Source organism: Opisthocomus hoazin, chromosome 10 (assembly GCF_030867145.1).
Source record: "Opisthocomus hoazin isolate bOpiHoa1 chromosome 10, bOpiHoa1.hap1, whole genome shotgun sequence".
NCBI lineage: Eukaryota > Metazoa > Chordata > Aves > Opisthocomiformes > Opisthocomidae > Opisthocomus > Opisthocomus hoazin.
The window spans coordinates 31460687-31476176 of NC_134423.1; the positions used below are offsets into that span (position 1 = coordinate 31460687).

The following is a 15490-nucleotide window of genomic DNA, read 5'->3' on the forward strand; positions in this document are numbered from 1 at the left end:
TTTGCTGATGACACCAGACTGGGAGGTGTGGTAGATACACCAGAAGGCTGTGCTGCCATTCAGCGTGACCTGGATAGGCTGGAAAGCTGGGCAGAGAGGAACCTGATGAGGTTCAACAAGGGCAAGTGCAGGGTCCTGCACCTGGGGAGGAACAACCTCATGCACCAGTACAGGCTTGGGGTGGACCTGCTGGAGAGCAGCTCTGCGGAGAGGGACCTGGGTGTCCTGGTGGACGACAGGTTAACCATGAGCCAGCAGTGTGCCCTGGCTGCCAAGAAAGCCAATGGGATCCTGGGGTGCATCAAGAAGAGTGTGGCCAGCAGGACGAGGGAGGTTCTCCTTCCCCTCTGCTCTGCCCTGGGGAGGCCTCATCTGGAGTACTGTGTCCAGTTCTGGGCTCCCCAGTTCCAGAAAGATGAAGAGCTACTGGAGAGAGTCCAGCGCAGGGCTACAAGGATGGTGAGGGGACTGGAGCATCTCCCCTACGAGGAGAGGTTGAGGGAACTGGGCTTGTTCAGCCTGGAGAAGAGAAGGCTGTGAGGGGACCTTAGAAATGCCTCTAAATATCTGCAGGGTGGGTGTCAGGAGGATGGGGCCAAGCTCTTTTCAGTGGTGCCCAGTGACAGGACAAGGGGCAATGGGCACAAACTGAAGCAGAGGAAGCTCCAGCTGAACCCGAGGAAGAACTTCTTCCCTCTGAGGGTGACGGAGCCCTGGCCCAGGCTGCCCAGGGAGGCTGTGGAGTCTCCTTCTCTGGAGATATTCCAGCCCTGCCTGGATGCGGTGCTGTGCAGCCTGCTCTGGGTGACCCTGCTTGGGCAGGGGGTTGGACTAGATGACCCACAGAGGTCCCTTCCAACCCCTACTATTCTGTGATATTCTGTGATATTCTGTGAAAGCCGAGTGAATTTTGACAAAAGCCATCCAGCTGACTTCGCAGAGGAGATAACTCGGCTGGTTGCACGAAATTCAAGTGGTCGCGTATTAAATTGTGCCGTAAAAAGTTCTGTCCACCTGGAATTTCACAGCTGCTGAGTGAATTCCTGCTCTAGACGCTGCTAACAGTGCCGTGCTAATGCAGATGGGAAAACAGGGGGAAAGCTCGATCATCTGAGCCGCTTGGTGAGCGCTGTCTGCTGGAGTGCTTCGTATCGGAACCCACAAAGCTGGGCTTCGCATCCCGTTAGTCCGCGGAGGGGGACCGGGAGGCAGAGCTTCGTCCGCTGGTGAAGCGCGGGCGTTGCTGCGTTGCTCGCTGGGTTTCACCTTCAGGGTTTCTCGTCCCAAAGCTGGGCTGCTTGTCCTGGGGGCTGCGTCGCTGCAGCTCGAGCCTTGCTCTGCGTGGTGCTCGTAAGCGGGAGGAGACCCGAAGCGGCTCGGTGCTCTCTCCAGGGCTGGGGAGCACAGGGCTGAGCCCTGCCCACCTGCGAAAGGAGGGCAGAATTATTTTGGATTTTTCCCATGGGGATATCTAAAGAATGTGAAAAATAGGGATTTTTCTTCATCACTTTTCATGATTTTTGCAGTGGAGGTTGGGTAAAGGCAGCAAAGGGGCAAATGGCTCCTCCTGGGTGCCCCCCCAGCCAGGGCCCTGGATGTACTGGGTGCATCATGAGGAGCGTGGGCAGCAGGGTGAGGGAGGTTCTCCTCCCCCTCTGCTCTGCCCTGGGGAGGCCCCATCTGCAGTGCTGTGTCCAGCTCTAGGCTCCCCAGTTCCAGAAAGATGAGGAGCTGCTGGAGAGAGTCCAGCGCAGGGCTGCGAGGATGAGGAGGGGACTGGAGCATCTCTCCTACGAGGAGAGGCTGAGGGAGCTGGGCTTGTTCAGCCTGGAGAAGAGAAGGCTGAGAGGGGACCTTAGAAATGCCTCTAAATATCTGCAGGGTGGGGGTCAGGAGGATGGGGCCAGACTCTTTCCAGTGGTGCCCAGGGACAGGACAAGGGGCAACGGGCACAAACTGAAGCAGAGGAAGCTCCAGCTGAACCCGAGGAAGAACTTCTTCCCTCTGAGGGTGACGGAGCCCTGGCCCAGGCTGCCCAGGGAGGCTGTGGAGTCTCCTTCTCTGGAGATATTCCAGCCCCGCCTGGCCGCGGTGCTGTGCAGCCTGCTCTGGGTGACCCTGCTTGGGCAGGGGGCTGGGCTGGGTGACCCACAGAGGGCCCTGCCAACCCCTACCATGCTGTGATTTTGTGATTCCACCCATCCCTGCCCCGACACCCCTGAAACTGGCCCTGATGGAGGTTCAAATCACACCGGCAGGTATCCGTCACTGAAGGGAGAACGAACCCTGCGCCACATGGCTAGGGAGTTGGCGTAACGTGCCCTAATTAGAAAGGGGCCGATGAGATAGAAATCGCTCTTGCGTTAAGTGCTCATCACAGACCGGCTAATGGGGACGTCGGGGAATTAATGAGTGTTTGTAGGAGACCGCACCGAAGGGCAGAGGGAAACGACTGCCGATGACCCTGGTACCCAGCCAGTGATGGAGCTGAAGGTCTCCGTTTGCTCACGTGCTGCAGGCAGTGAGAGCAGGCACCAGGCGTTGGGCCAGGCTGCCCGGGGCAGTGGGGGAGTCCCCATCCCTGGAGGGGTTCAAACACCGTGGGGATGTGGCACTTGGGGACATGGTTTAGCAGGCATGGTGGGGTTGGGTTGATGGTTGGACTTGATGATCTTAGGGGCCTTTTCCAACCTACGATTCTATGATTCTATATTTTTTTTTTCCCTGAGCCTCGATGACTGAGATGACCCATATAACCAAGTCCCTGGTGTTTTAAGGCCAGCCTGATTCTCATCTCATACATGGGCTGTGTCCAAGGGATGGCTTGGAGCTGTTGTAGCAATTTGGGCAAGAACCGGGTTTTCGCTTTAATAACACCTGTAAGAAATATTTTTAAGATGTGAAAGCGGGCTCAGGGAGGGTTGTGTTTTTGCTGGGCAGCCCCTGCAGAGCCCCGCCACGCGGTGGGTTTTGCTCTGGGGTCCCTCAGTGAAGGTCCTGCTGGACGTGGCTCATTTCTGCCCGTGTTTCTCAGTGCCTCGCGTGATGGTTTTCTGCCCCGCCGTGCCACGAGCGACCGTGCCCCTTCATCGCCGCCCGATCGATTCGGGCTGCGCCGCGTCCTGCTCCTGGCTGCCGATCACCGGGGCTGCGACCAGCAGCAGCAATTAGCAGCTGTGTCTCCCCAGGAGCAAATTAACTCAAATAAACCTTGGCAGCAGCGACGGCGCAGGGGTGAGCCCCTGGGCCTGATCCGGCTGCCGGGAGCGCTCCTGGCCGTTGCCCTCAGCTGCGGATGGTGAAAACGCAGCGTGTGGTCCTTGGTGTGCTTCTTCGTTTGAGTTAAATGGAACCAGGAGCTCTACGTGCGAAAAGGTCAGTGCTGCAAGGGCTATGAAATATTTAGTGGCTGTGTCGTGCTGACCTAGTTAGTTTGCACGCTCTGAGGGTGCCACCACCGCCGGGCTGCGGCAAGGAGCTGGCGCGGGGGAAGGAAGGGCGGTGGGGTGGCTGGAGGGTCCCTGCTGGGTCCCTGCGAGGAGCAGGGGGTTCCTGCAGCCCATCTGCGCTGGGAAGCTGAGGAGGAGGCTGTGCGCCGTGCTCGGCCGCGGAGCTCGGCAGGTCCTCGCTCTGCTGCGATGGCAAGACCGCGCCATCCCATGAAGTCTTGGAAGGGTTTCCATCCGTGTGGAAGGATCCCATCAAGTGGTGTCATGGTTAGGTTATTAGCATTGTTTAGCAAGAGGGTTGATGATGCCAAAGCTCCTGGAGGTTCTCCTGTGGAGCACACATGCATACCTTGCTCAATGTCACGTCCAAAGTTTGGGAGAAAAGTAGCAAATGGTTCATGCATGACCCACTGGCTGCTTTGGTAGGCATGGTGGTGATGGGTTGGCACTTGGACTTGGTGATCTTAGAGGGGACTTGGTGATCTTAGAGGGGACTTGGTGATCTTAGAGGGGACTTGATGATCTTAGAGGTCTTTTCCAACCTTCATGATTCTACGATCTGCCTCGAGGCCCGGGGGTTGGTCTGGAGCCTCCCGAGTCCCTTCCAGCCCTTTTGCCCCTGGATTCGGCTGGTCGTGCAGCTGTTTGCTGCCGAGCTCCCCAAGCGGGTGGGCAGCCCCACGGGGCTGTGTTTGCAGAAATCCCTCCTCATACACGGATTTTTGGGAATATTGATGGGGTAAAACAAATCCTCAGCTCAGCCGGGACCTCCTCCGGCCAAAAGCCCCACCTCAGTGTGAGCTACAGAGCTCTCTCCCCTAACAAGGCTCTAGAGAAAGACCAAATTTATCACTAAATTTATTTTTTTCTTTTTTTTTTTTTTTTGTTTATTTTAAATTACAGACAGGCCGGATCGAACCAAACTACCCCAAAATCTGCGGTCACCAGGGCAACGTGCTGGACATCAAGTGGAATCCCTTCATTGAGAACATCATCGCCTCGTGCTCCGAAGACACCTCGGTGAGCTGGGATGCTTTGGGCCGGCACCTCCCGGGAGCCGTGCGGCTCCGTCCACCCTCTTGCCTTTCATTTCGTGGGAAGGGGCTGCCGGAGGCACGGCGGGCGGGTGACGGCTCAGCCCCCTCGGGAACGGACAGGGGGTAAGAGATGGATGCAGGGCAGTAAGCAAATTGTGCCGATCCCCGGCTGCTGCGGCCGGCGCCCAGCTCCTCCGCCGTCCCCGCTGCCATTTATTGTCACAGCGCTGCTCTTTCTGCGTCCCCGCTGCGGATGAGCCCTGCAGCTGTGCACAACGAGGGCTTTTCTCTTTTTTTTTTTTTTTTTATTTCCAAGCCCAACAGCAATGCTATTATTAATCCTTCTTGTTCTCGGGGACCGCAGGGGCTGAGCGGCTCTCATGGCCTGATCCATCGAGTGAGGCAGGAGAAAAGCAGTTTTGCAGGCTGGGGGACAGTGAATCAGGTCATCTGCGCGTAGCTGTGATTTGCACCCTCCTCCTTCTTATTTTCTGCACCCAAACAAGTCCATCCCAGAGGCTGTATCATAAAGGGGGGGGAAAAAAGCCTCGGGTTTGGGGCGATGCAGTTTTTAACCAGTTACAGGTCTGCCTCGCCTGATCCTCGGTGTTTCGCTGCGTTGTCGCCTGATGTCTCATCCCCTCCTTCAGTTCGGTACATTGGCATTTTTTATGAGCTGAAAGCTTGTCAAGGAAGACATTGAGTAGGGAAAAGAAATTCAGATCGTGGCCATGAATCATGGTGAGCTGTCTCCCGCTTCAGATTATAACCTTTTATATCCAGTTGCCAGGGAACAGGAGGTGCTGGGAGCGAGGGAGGATACTGGGAAGACTTCACGAGCCATCGTTACACCTGGGAAATTAATTAGTAGCCCTTGAGGCTGTCCGGTGTGGGGGGGTTCCCCTGATGGGGGGGAGCTGGGGGGGAGCGGCCCCGCAGCCGGGTGGGCTCGTGGCTCCGGGTGCCACCCCGCGCCCCGGGGTGCTGCTCACGGGCAGGTCCCGCGCCCTCGGGCTGGCTCCCAGGAGGCTGAGCGATGCTCCGGCCAACGCTCTTCATCACAGAGAGGATGCTCAGGTCCTCGCGGAGTCCGAGCTGCGTGATGGTTGTCCCGGGCTGGGGACACCACCGCTGTGGGCGACACGGAGGACGGGCCACCAGCACGGCGATGCAGCCGGCGGGTCCTGCTCCAGACTCCTGTCTTTCCTCCATCGTGTCCTACGCGGAGAGGGCAACGCGTGCAGCCTTGTCCCCGGGGCATCGCTACGGGTTAATCCTCACCAAGGGGCGATGAGGATTCTTCAGCTTTGGCAGGACCTGGCATAACGGTTGCCTCGCCGGAGAGGGATCGCTCTCGCAGCCCACCCGGGTTAGCGCTCTGCCTGAAACCCCTCGCTGTCACACCTGTATCAGTCCCTACCTGTCGGTCCCCGCTTGGATGACGGCGTCTGTCCTCACCCAGTGCTCTCCCGTGGGGCACTGGGGCCGTTAATTCGTTACTCATCCTTGCGGGGCAATTAGCAGCACGGCTGATCCTCGAGTTCCCGGTCCCGCCGTGGAGCTGCCGAAATGCCACGAAGGCTTTTTGGGAAGGAGCTTTGGAAGGGCAGGACAAGGCGAGCGGGAGGATGCCGAGAGGAGCTGCCCAGTCTCCGGGGCGGTTTCCAGCTCCGCGTTCCCCTTGTGCCGGGGCAAGTTCCGTCTGAACCCGAGGAAGAACTTCTTCCCTCTGAGGGTGACGGAGCCCTGGCCCAGGCTGCCCAGGGAGGTTGTGGAGTCTCCTTCTCTGGAGATATTCAAGACCCGCCTGGACAAGGTCCTGTGCAGCCTGCTGTAGGTGACCCTGCTTCGGCAGGGGGGTTGGACTAGATGACCCACAGAGGTCCCTTCCAACCCCTACTATTCTGTGATTCTGTGATTCTGGGGCTCGCTGGGCATGGCGAGCGGCTGCGGCGTGCAGAGCTCGAGCGGGGGGCTGGCAGCACCGTGTCTTGCTTGCAGGATGCATCTCCTTGGGGAAAATGTTCTCGGGAAGGTTCCTTAGGGCGGGTTGGGAGGGGGAAGCCTCTGGTGCCACCGGCTGCGTCCCACCCCGGCTGCTCTCCCTGGTGTCGCGAGAGGAGGGTGGAGGGACGCACCGCTGGGGCTGTTCCGCTGGGGGGTTTTTTAATGATAATTTTCCAAAAGCATCGTTTCCATCCCAGGATGAGGTTGTGAAACCCAAAGCTTGAGTTTTGGACCAGCTCCAGCTATGCCTATACCAGCAGCAGAGCGGCGTTAGCACTGCCGCCACTTCCGACGCGTCCGTTTTCAGGTCGGAGTGACCGCGGTGACGGGGAAGCCTGCCTAAAATAGCCTCTCCCTGGCACTCAGCCCCGTTTTTTTTACTTTTTGCAAGACACGAGGGATGATGCGAGTCTGTTAGGAGCAGACCGCAGCGGTGATGCCGCGCCGCGGAGCCCCAGCGACGCTTCCCGGCTGAGCACGGGCGCGGGTCCCGCCTGACACCCATCGCTTCGGCTCAAGGAAAGGGAAGAGGTGGCTCCCGTTCGGGCGTCGCAGCCGAGCGCAGGAGGGTGTCCCCGTGTCCCCCTCGCTGGGTTTGTGCGTGAATCCCCCAAAAGGCGAGCATGCAGGGCTGGCTGGGAGCTGGCACGGATGCAGCTGGAGGTTTCACAGAATCCCAGCATGGTGGGGGTTGGTGGGACCTCTGTGGGCCACCCAGCCCAACCCCCTGCCCAAGCAGGGTCACCCAGAGCAGGGGGCACAGCACCGCGGCCAGGCGGGGCTGGAATATCTCCAGAGAAGGAGACTCCACAGCCTCCCTGGGCAGCCTGGGCCAGGGCTCCGTCACCCTCAGAGGGAAGAAGTTCTTCCTCGTGTTCAGCTGGAGCTTCCTCTGCTTCCGTTTGTGCCCGTTGCCCCTTGAAAGGTTTGAGGTTTGGTAATGGCCGTTTCGTAACCCGTTGCTTTCGTAACCGCAATATCACAAATGAATTTTTTGCCCCTCCCCAGGCTGTCACTCAGGCCGTGGCTGGATGGGGCAACGCTCGTGGGTGCTGGAGAGGAGAATGGGGGCAGCAGGATCAGTCCCCCCCGGGCAGCGGCCTCCCAGATGTTCCCCACTTTGTTAAAAAGCTTCATCCCAGCTGGGCGATGCACGGCCCCAGCCACCCCGTCTGCCCAAGGGGGTTGGGTAAATGCGATGTGTCACTTCCCTGCCCTGGGGAGGCCCCATCTGCAGTGCTGTGTCCAGTGCTGGGCTTCCCAGTTCCAGAAAGATGAGGAGCTGCTGGAGAGAGTCCAGCGGAGGGCTATGAGGATGAGGAGGGGACTGGAGCATCTCTGCTACGAGGAGAGGCTGAGGGAGCTGGGCTTGTTCAGCCTGGAGAAGAGAAGGCTGAGAGGAGACCTCAGAAATGCCTCTAAATACCTGCAGGGTGGGGGTCAGGAGGATGGGGCCAGACTCTTCCCAGTGGTGCCCAGCGACAGGACAAGGGGCAACGGATCAACCTCAGGACATCCATCAGGGTGCAGGATGAGGCCGCTGGCATCGGGGCACGGTGGGGATTCGGCAGCTCGGAGCCCCCCTGGGTGGGTCTCGGGGTCCTCCCGGGGGTCCCAAGCCCATCCCGACGCCCGCCCCGTCCCGCAGGTTCGGATCTGGGAGATCCCGGAGGGCGGCCTGAAGAGGAACGTGACGGAGGCCGTCCTGGAGCTGTACGGGCACAGCCGGCGCGTCGGCCTCGTCGAGTGGCACCCCACCGCCAACAACATCCTCTTCAGCGCCGGCTACGACTATAAGGTGAGCCCTCCATGTTCTCGGCTGCTGCCCTCACCAAGGCTTTCCCTGCTGGTGGCACGGGTGGGAGTCACCGGCGTGTGGCCAGGGCAGGGTCCTGGCATCAAACAACCCCCTCCCCATGCCCCCAGCCGACGATGCCTTCCCTTGAGCAAGGGTCTTGCAGCCCATCATAAGGACTATTTTGGTTAGGGCAGCCCTGGCAGGAGGGCTGGTGGCTCTGTAGGTGATGAGGGGGTGATTTTGGACAAAACAGGAGATATCAAGATGCCTGAAGCAGACATGGAGGTTGCAGGAGGGGTTTTGGGCATCTCCAGGAGTGGAGATACCAGGGCGGCCTCTCCCCTTCCTGCAGGTCCTCATCTGGAACCTGGACATTGGGGAGCCAGTGAAGATGATTGACTGCCACACGGACGTCATCCTCTGCATGTCCTTCAACACCGACGGCAGCCTCCTGGCCACCACCTGCAAGGACAAGAAGCTGCGGGTGGTGGAGCCGCGCTCCGGCAGGGTCCTGCAGGTGCGGTGCCCGAGCCGGGGGGGCTGCGCGCCGCGCCACGGGGTGGGGGGGTTGGAAGGAACAGCTTGGGGAGGAGCCCTACCGAAAGGTGTGAGAACATTCGCAGGGTGCTGTACGCCCTCGTGATGCTTTGCATGTGAGGGGTCTGCCGTTCACTCGGGGTCTGCCGTTCACTCTCTGCTGTGGGGAGGGGCTGGTGGGTTTAAGTAGGTGGAGATGATGGGTTTAATTAGGTGGATCCCAAACACGGGAGTCGAAGGCTTTAAATCTTTTATTAATTAAGGATTTGTGGGAAATGATGGAAATTATGGGGGAAGGAAGCAGAAAGTTGGAGGTGGGGGGGCTGCCGCCGAGCACGCTCCTGTCTTGCAGGAGGCCAGCTGCAAGAACCACCGGGTCAACAGGGTGGTCTTCCTGGGCAGCACGAAGCGGCTGCTGACGACGGGGGTGTCGCGCTGGAACACGCGGCAGATCGCTCTCTGGGACCAGGTGGGTGCCGGGACCCCGGCTCCATCCCCGCCGGGACCCCCACTCAGCACGAGCATCGGGACGTGGCGCTGAATAAAGTGCTTTTTTCCCCCCTGTTACGCAGGAAGACCTGTCCATGCCCCTGATAGAGGAGGAGATCGACGGGCTCTCGGGTCTCCTCTTCCCTTTCTACGACGCCGACACTCACATGCTGTACCTCGCTGGCAAGGTCCGGGCTGGGCTTCGCATCCCACGGCAGCTCGGGGGGAGGCGAAGGGACCCCTCTGCAGCGAACGGCGGGGAGGGGGGAGAAGGACCAGCTGGGGACCAGGTCCTTCACCGGGAGAAGCGTTGCGTGGCTCTTGGGCCACGAAACCCTGGTTTGGAGAGGTGCCCGTCGCTGTCGCGTGAGCGGGGCAGCGTCCCGCCGAGTGACGCGCGGTGCTGCGGCGGTCCCAGCCTGTATCCCCCCAGCACCTCCCAGTTACGGGGTGCTGGGCGTTGCTGTCGTGGTCTTTATTCAACCTCACGTTTGGCAAAGCACTAAACCATCTCTCTTCCTTCCCTCCAGGGCGACGGCAACATTCGGTACTACGAGATCGGCTCGGAGAAGCCCTACTTGAGTTATCTCATGGAGTTTCGCTCCCCAGCCCCGCAGAAAGGACTGGGTAAGGACGGCCGCGCTGCTGACCCTTCGCCCCGAAGGTAGATGGTGGAAGGTGCTTAATTAAATGCTGCAGGCAAATGGGTTTGGACCTGCTGGAGAGCAGCTCTGCAGAGAGGGACCTGGGTGTCCTGGGGGACGACAGGGTGACCAGGAGCCAGCAGCGTGCCCTGGCTGCCAAGAAGGCCAATGGGATCCTGGGGTGCATCACGAGGAGTGTGGGCAGCAGGGCGAGGGAGGTTCTCCTTCCCCTCTGCTCTGCCCTGGGGAGGCCCCATCTGCAGTGCTGTGTCCAGTGCTGGGCTCCCCAGTTCCAGAAAGATGAGGAGCTACTGGAGAGAGTCCAGCGGAGGGCTGCGAGGATGAGGAGGGGACTGGAGCATCTCTCCTAGGAGGAGAGGCTGAGGGAGCTGGGCTTGTTCAGCCTGGAGAAGAGAAGGCTGAGAGGGGACCTTAGAAATGCCTCTAAATATCTGCAGGGTGGGGGTCAGGAGCATGGGGCCAGACTCTTTGCAGTGGTGCCCAGCAACAGGACAAGGGGCAACGGGCACAAACTGAGGCACAGGAAGCTCCAGCTGAACCCGAGGAAGAACTTCTTCCCTCTGAGGGTGACGGAGCCCTGGCCCAGGCTGCCCAGGGAGGCTGTGGAGTCTCCTTCTCTGGAGATATTCCAGACCTGCCTGGACAAGGTCCTCTACAGCCTGCTCTGGGTGACCCTGCTTCGGCAGGAGGGTTGGACCAGATGACCCACAGAGGGCCCTGCCAACCCCCACCATGCTGGGAATCTGTGATTCTGTTTGGCATGGGAGCTGTGCCAGCTCGGGAGCTGCGCTGTCCTTCCCGTGGTGGTTCAGCCGGGCTGGGTCCCGGCCAGGCGCACACCCGGTGTCACCCTTCCTGCTGTCACACACAACAGGGACCACAGTCGGTGATTCCTGTGACGTTTCCTGAATCAAGGCTGCTTTTCCCTTCCCCAGTGTCCCTGCAAAAGCCCCTGGTGCGGCCGGGCTCTGCGCCCTGGGTCCCTGGGGTGATGGCGGGGCTTAATTCAGCCAGGATCTGAATCTCCTGATGGAGAGCAAGGACCTTCTGGGGTCCTCCGTGCCGGGGAGGTGGACAGGTCCCAGGTGGGGATGGGTCCTGGGGTTGGCAGCACCCGGGTTGATTCTGCACCTCGTCCACAGGGGTGATGCCCAAGCACGGGCTGGACGTGTCGGCCTGCGAGGTCTTCCGTTTCTACAAGCTCGTCACCCTCAAGGGGCTGATCGAACCGATCTCGATGATCGTGCCGAGGAGGGTGAGTCCCTCGGGGGTCCGAGCGGGTCCGGTGAGGTGGGGATGACCCTGCTTGCACCGCGTCGCTGACCGGTCCGGCGGCCGCGTCTCTCTGTGCCGGTCTCAGACCTCCCAGTTGTTCCCCTCCCTGGATTCCTGGCGGATTTTTACCCCGGGTTTAATGGGGTTGTTTTTAGGAAAAAACATGTTCCACATGTTCCAGCTGAACCCGAGGAAGAACTTCTTCCCTCTGAGGGTGACGGAGCCCTGGCCCAGGCTGCCCAGGGAGGCTGTGGAGTCTCCTTCTCTGGAGATATTCCAGCCCCACCTGGACAAGGTCCTTTGCAGCCTGCTCTGGGTGACCCTGCTTCGGCAGGGGGTTGGGCTGGGTGACCCACAGAGGTCCCTGCCAACCCCTGCCATGCTGGGATTCTGGGATTCTGGGATTCTCACCTGGCTTCACGGTGCAGACACCAGTTCGTCGCTTCCCCGGGTGCCGCGGGCGGCCGCGTCGCTGCGTGGAGGCTGACGGAGGCGGTTGCTTTTCTTTCCCCGTGTTGTCAGTCGGAGACGTACCAAGAGGACATCTACCCGATGACTCCGGGTACGGAGCCAGCCCTCACGCCGGACGAATGGCTGAGCGGGGTGAACAGAGGTAAAGCCACCGGGTGGGCAGCACGGAGCCCCAAAAACGGCCGGGCGGCGGGCTGGGACCCCAGCCCCCCCCCCCAACCCCCTCCCGCGCTCTTCCCCGCGCAGATCCCATCCTGATGTCGCTGAAGGAGGGCTACAAGAAGACATCCAAGATGGTCTTTAAGGCACCGGTAAAGGAGAAGAGGAGCGTCGTCGTCAACGGCATAGACCTGCTGGAGAACGTGCCGCCCCGGACAGAGAACGAGGTGGGGCAGCACGGAGCGGCGACGGGAGGGGATGGTCGCTGGCAGGGGGGACATTTTCGGAAAGCCACTGGGGACCTAATATCTACTTACAAATATCTGCAGGGTGGGGGTCAGGAGGATGGGGCCAGACTCTTTCCAGTGGTGCCCAGCGACAGGACAAGGGGCAACGGGCACAAACTGGAGCAGAGGAAGCTCCAGCTGAACCCGAGGAAGAACTTCTTCCCTCTGAGGGTGACGGAGCCCTGGCCCAGGCTGCCCAGGGAGGCTGTGGAGTCTCCTTCTCTGGAGATATTCCAGCCCCGCCTGGCCGCGGTGCTGTGCAGCCTGCTGTGGGTGACCCTGCTTGGGCAGGGGCTGGGCTGGGGACCCACAGAGGTCCCTGCCAACCCTGAACATCCTGTGATTCTGGGATTCTATGTGGGTCTCTGCTTGTTCTCCCAAACTGCGGTGCCTGAGCGCTGCATTTCCCCGCAGCTTGAAGCATCGCACTCCGCATTAACCACAGAGCACCCAAAAGGAGCGGCGTTCAGCTCCTGAATTATTCTTTTTTTAATTAAAATCTTTCTCTGGGAACAACATACGGAAGCGCTGGGGAAGCATCTTGGTCTGGGGGGGGAATTTGTTTTGCTGGAGCTGAGTTTGCAGATCACGTGCGAGGGGCATCCCCGCGCTGGAGGGTGGAAAACCGAATCCCGGGAGCGAGCACGGCAGACGAAGCCGTGTTGGGAAAGCAGCCGAGCTACGAAGCGGCCGCAGCGCGGCTCGGGGGGCTGGCAGGGGGGGCGAGCGGCTCCCCTCCAGCTCCCTCTTTCCCTTCCAGCTCCTTCGGATGTTCTTCCGACAGCAGGACGAGATCCGGCGGCTGAAGGACGAGCTCTCGCAGAAGGACGTACGGATCCGACAGCTACAGCTGGAGCTGAATAACCTACGCAACAGCCCGAAGAATAATTAACTTCCAGGGACGTTTTATAAAGAAACTCTCTCTGTTTATACTCGCTCTTTAATTTTACTGTATCCACTTACACAGAATATGAGCCAGAAGTCAAGTGACCTGCCAAGAGCCCACTCGCTAACTGGAAAAAAAGTCCTCCTGGTCTTGTCTAGCACTAAAACCGCCGTAACCGAACGCTGCTGCGGGGCGGGCGACCGCGAGCCCCGGCCGTGGGCTCGGAGTAAGCAGATGAGCCACGTCCCCTCCGTCGGGAGCAGCCGGCGCGGGGGAAAGCGCGATGCTTCGTTGCTCTGAATTTTTTCTTTGTTTTTTTTTTTTTTCTTCTTTTCCCTATGCAAAAATGTGACAGCGGGTGCAGAACTGGGAACGGGGTGCGGGAAGGGCTTAATTCACGGCCGGCGGCCGCGGCACGGCCGGGCTTTGGCAGGAGCAGCCTGGGGACGGGAGCTGCTCCGCGTGCGCCCGTGCACCCGCTCCCACAGCCTGCTTTAAATAAATAAAAAGAGACTGGGTGTCCTAACCTGGCAGGGATTTTTTGCTCCCTCCACCTCTGCGAAGAGGGACTCGCCCTCCTCCTTCCCGCTGGGACGGGGGCCAGCGCTGCGGGGAGGGGGGACGGGTGGCACCCGGCTGGTCCCCGGGCGGACGCCGTGGGGCTGCCCCGAGGGATGGACCCAGCGCCGGGATGGGCACGCGCGTACAATCATGGTTTTCTTGTGGATTAGGCCTGCAGCACAGGGAACGACACCGAATACGGCTCGTTCACCTACGGGTAGATATATTTTTTCGCTAAGCTGCCCAGCAGTGCCAGCGCGACGGTTTCTCCTCCCCGTTTTCTGACTTTGTGCCCCGCACCCACTGCTTCCCCCTCTCTCTGTTCGATGTGCTGTCATCGCCTCTTATTTATGCTGCCATGGAATAGTGACAAAATAAAATGTTTTCAAGATACCAAAACCTTGCCCTCTCCTCCTTTCTCTGCCGAGGGGCCGTGCGCGAGCGCTGGCCCTCACCCGAGGAAGGGTGGCGGGACCCGAAGGGGCATTTTTGGGCGCACACGGAAGGGTCCTCTGCTTGTGCTGCAGGGTTGGGGGGTCCCTGCAGGGTGGAGGGGTGATGGGTGGGGGAGCAGCTCCATGCTGGGGGCTGCGCCGGGAGCAAGGTTCTCCTCCCCCTCTGCTCTGCCCTGGGGAGGCCCCATCTGCAGTGCTGTGTCCAGTGCTGGGCTCCCCAGTTCCAGAAAGATGAGGAGCTGCTGGAGAGAGTCCAGCGGAGGGCTGCGAGGATGAGGAGGGGACTGGAGCATCTCTCCTGCGAGGAGAGGCTGAGGGAGCTGGGCTTGTTCAGCCTGGAGAAGAGAAGGCTGAGAGGGGACCTTAGAAATGCCTCTAAATATCTGCAGGGTGGGGGTCAGGAGGACGGGGCCAGACTCTTTCCAGTGGTGCCCAGCGACAGGACAAGGGGCAACGGGCACAAACTGAAGCAGAGGAAGCTCCAGCTGAACCCGAGGAAGAACTTCTTCCCTCTGAGGGTGACGGAGCCCTGGCCCAGGCTGCCCAGGGAGGCTGTGGAGTCTCCTTCTCTGGAGATATTCCAGCCCCGCCTGGACGCGGTGCTGTGCAGCCTGCTGTGGGTGACCCTGCTTGGGCAGGGGGTTGGGCTGGGTGACCCCCAGAGGGCCCTGCCAAACCCCACCATGCTGGGATTCTGTTACCGTTTGGTGCCAGGGCTGGAGTTTCCTGGGCTTATCGTGTCTCATAGCTGGAAGGAGAAGCCCCTGTTGACGCACATCTCAGCTGCTTCATGGAGAGCAGCCATGGCTTGGTGCTCTTTGAGGTTATTTTGGGTCTTCCGGCCTTATGCAGAGGGGGGGTGCTGGGACTTACTGCTCAGAATTCTCTCCTGTAAGGGAAAAGCCAGCGTTTCTCCAAAGCCCCTTGAATCCATGCGGAGTGAGCCCAATTACAGCTGCGGGTGGTGATGATTAATGAGGCCATTAGCATATCTGCAAACCTCAGCACAAACCCGGCGGCGGTTGCTGCCCCGGTTGCAGGTGAGGGGGGTGCGGGTGGGGGGCTGCTGCGGGATGCACCCTCACGGGGTGGCTCGGGGCTCCCGAAATGTCTGGGATTCACCAAAAATCGCCAGCCCGAGCCGTGGCTGTGCAGTCCCCAGGGCAAACCCTTCGCGAGGGTCCCGCTGCTCCTCCGCTCGCACCTTCCCTCCGGAGCTCCCCTCTCCCACTGACAGCCTGAGCTTTTCCCAGCCATTCCTCTTGAACCACCTGGGAGCTATTTAAGGCAGAAAAGCCCATTTTGGGGGCACTCGACACATCCAATTCTAGCACTGAGCTCCCTGCACTGCTGCGACCTCACGGCTGGACCCCGGAGCAGGGACTGATCCTGCCTCGCTGCAAGGACCCGCAGC

General features: G+C 60.1%; 1 protein-coding gene across 1 annotated transcript in view; it reads left to right on the forward strand.

Moving 5' to 3' along the window:
* The window catches only part of CORO2B (coronin 2B), a 50923-nt gene extending 36914 nt beyond the window's left edge, over nt 1-14009 (forward strand). The window contains exons 4-13 of the mRNA XM_075431991.1: nt 4353-4469; nt 8142-8291; nt 8644-8808; nt 9181-9297; nt 9401-9505; nt 9848-9944; nt 11125-11237; nt 11780-11870; nt 11975-12114; nt 12935-14009. Of these exons, the coding sequence (XP_075288106.1) occupies nt 4353-4469; nt 8142-8291; nt 8644-8808; nt 9181-9297; nt 9401-9505; nt 9848-9944; nt 11125-11237; nt 11780-11870; nt 11975-12114; nt 12935-13066 (1227 nt within the window). The 3' untranslated portion in view covers nt 13067-14009. The remainder of the gene's footprint in view (nt 1-4352; nt 4470-8141; nt 8292-8643; nt 8809-9180; nt 9298-9400; nt 9506-9847; nt 9945-11124; nt 11238-11779; nt 11871-11974; nt 12115-12934) is intronic.
* Nucleotides 14010-15490: the final 1481 nt, after the last annotated feature.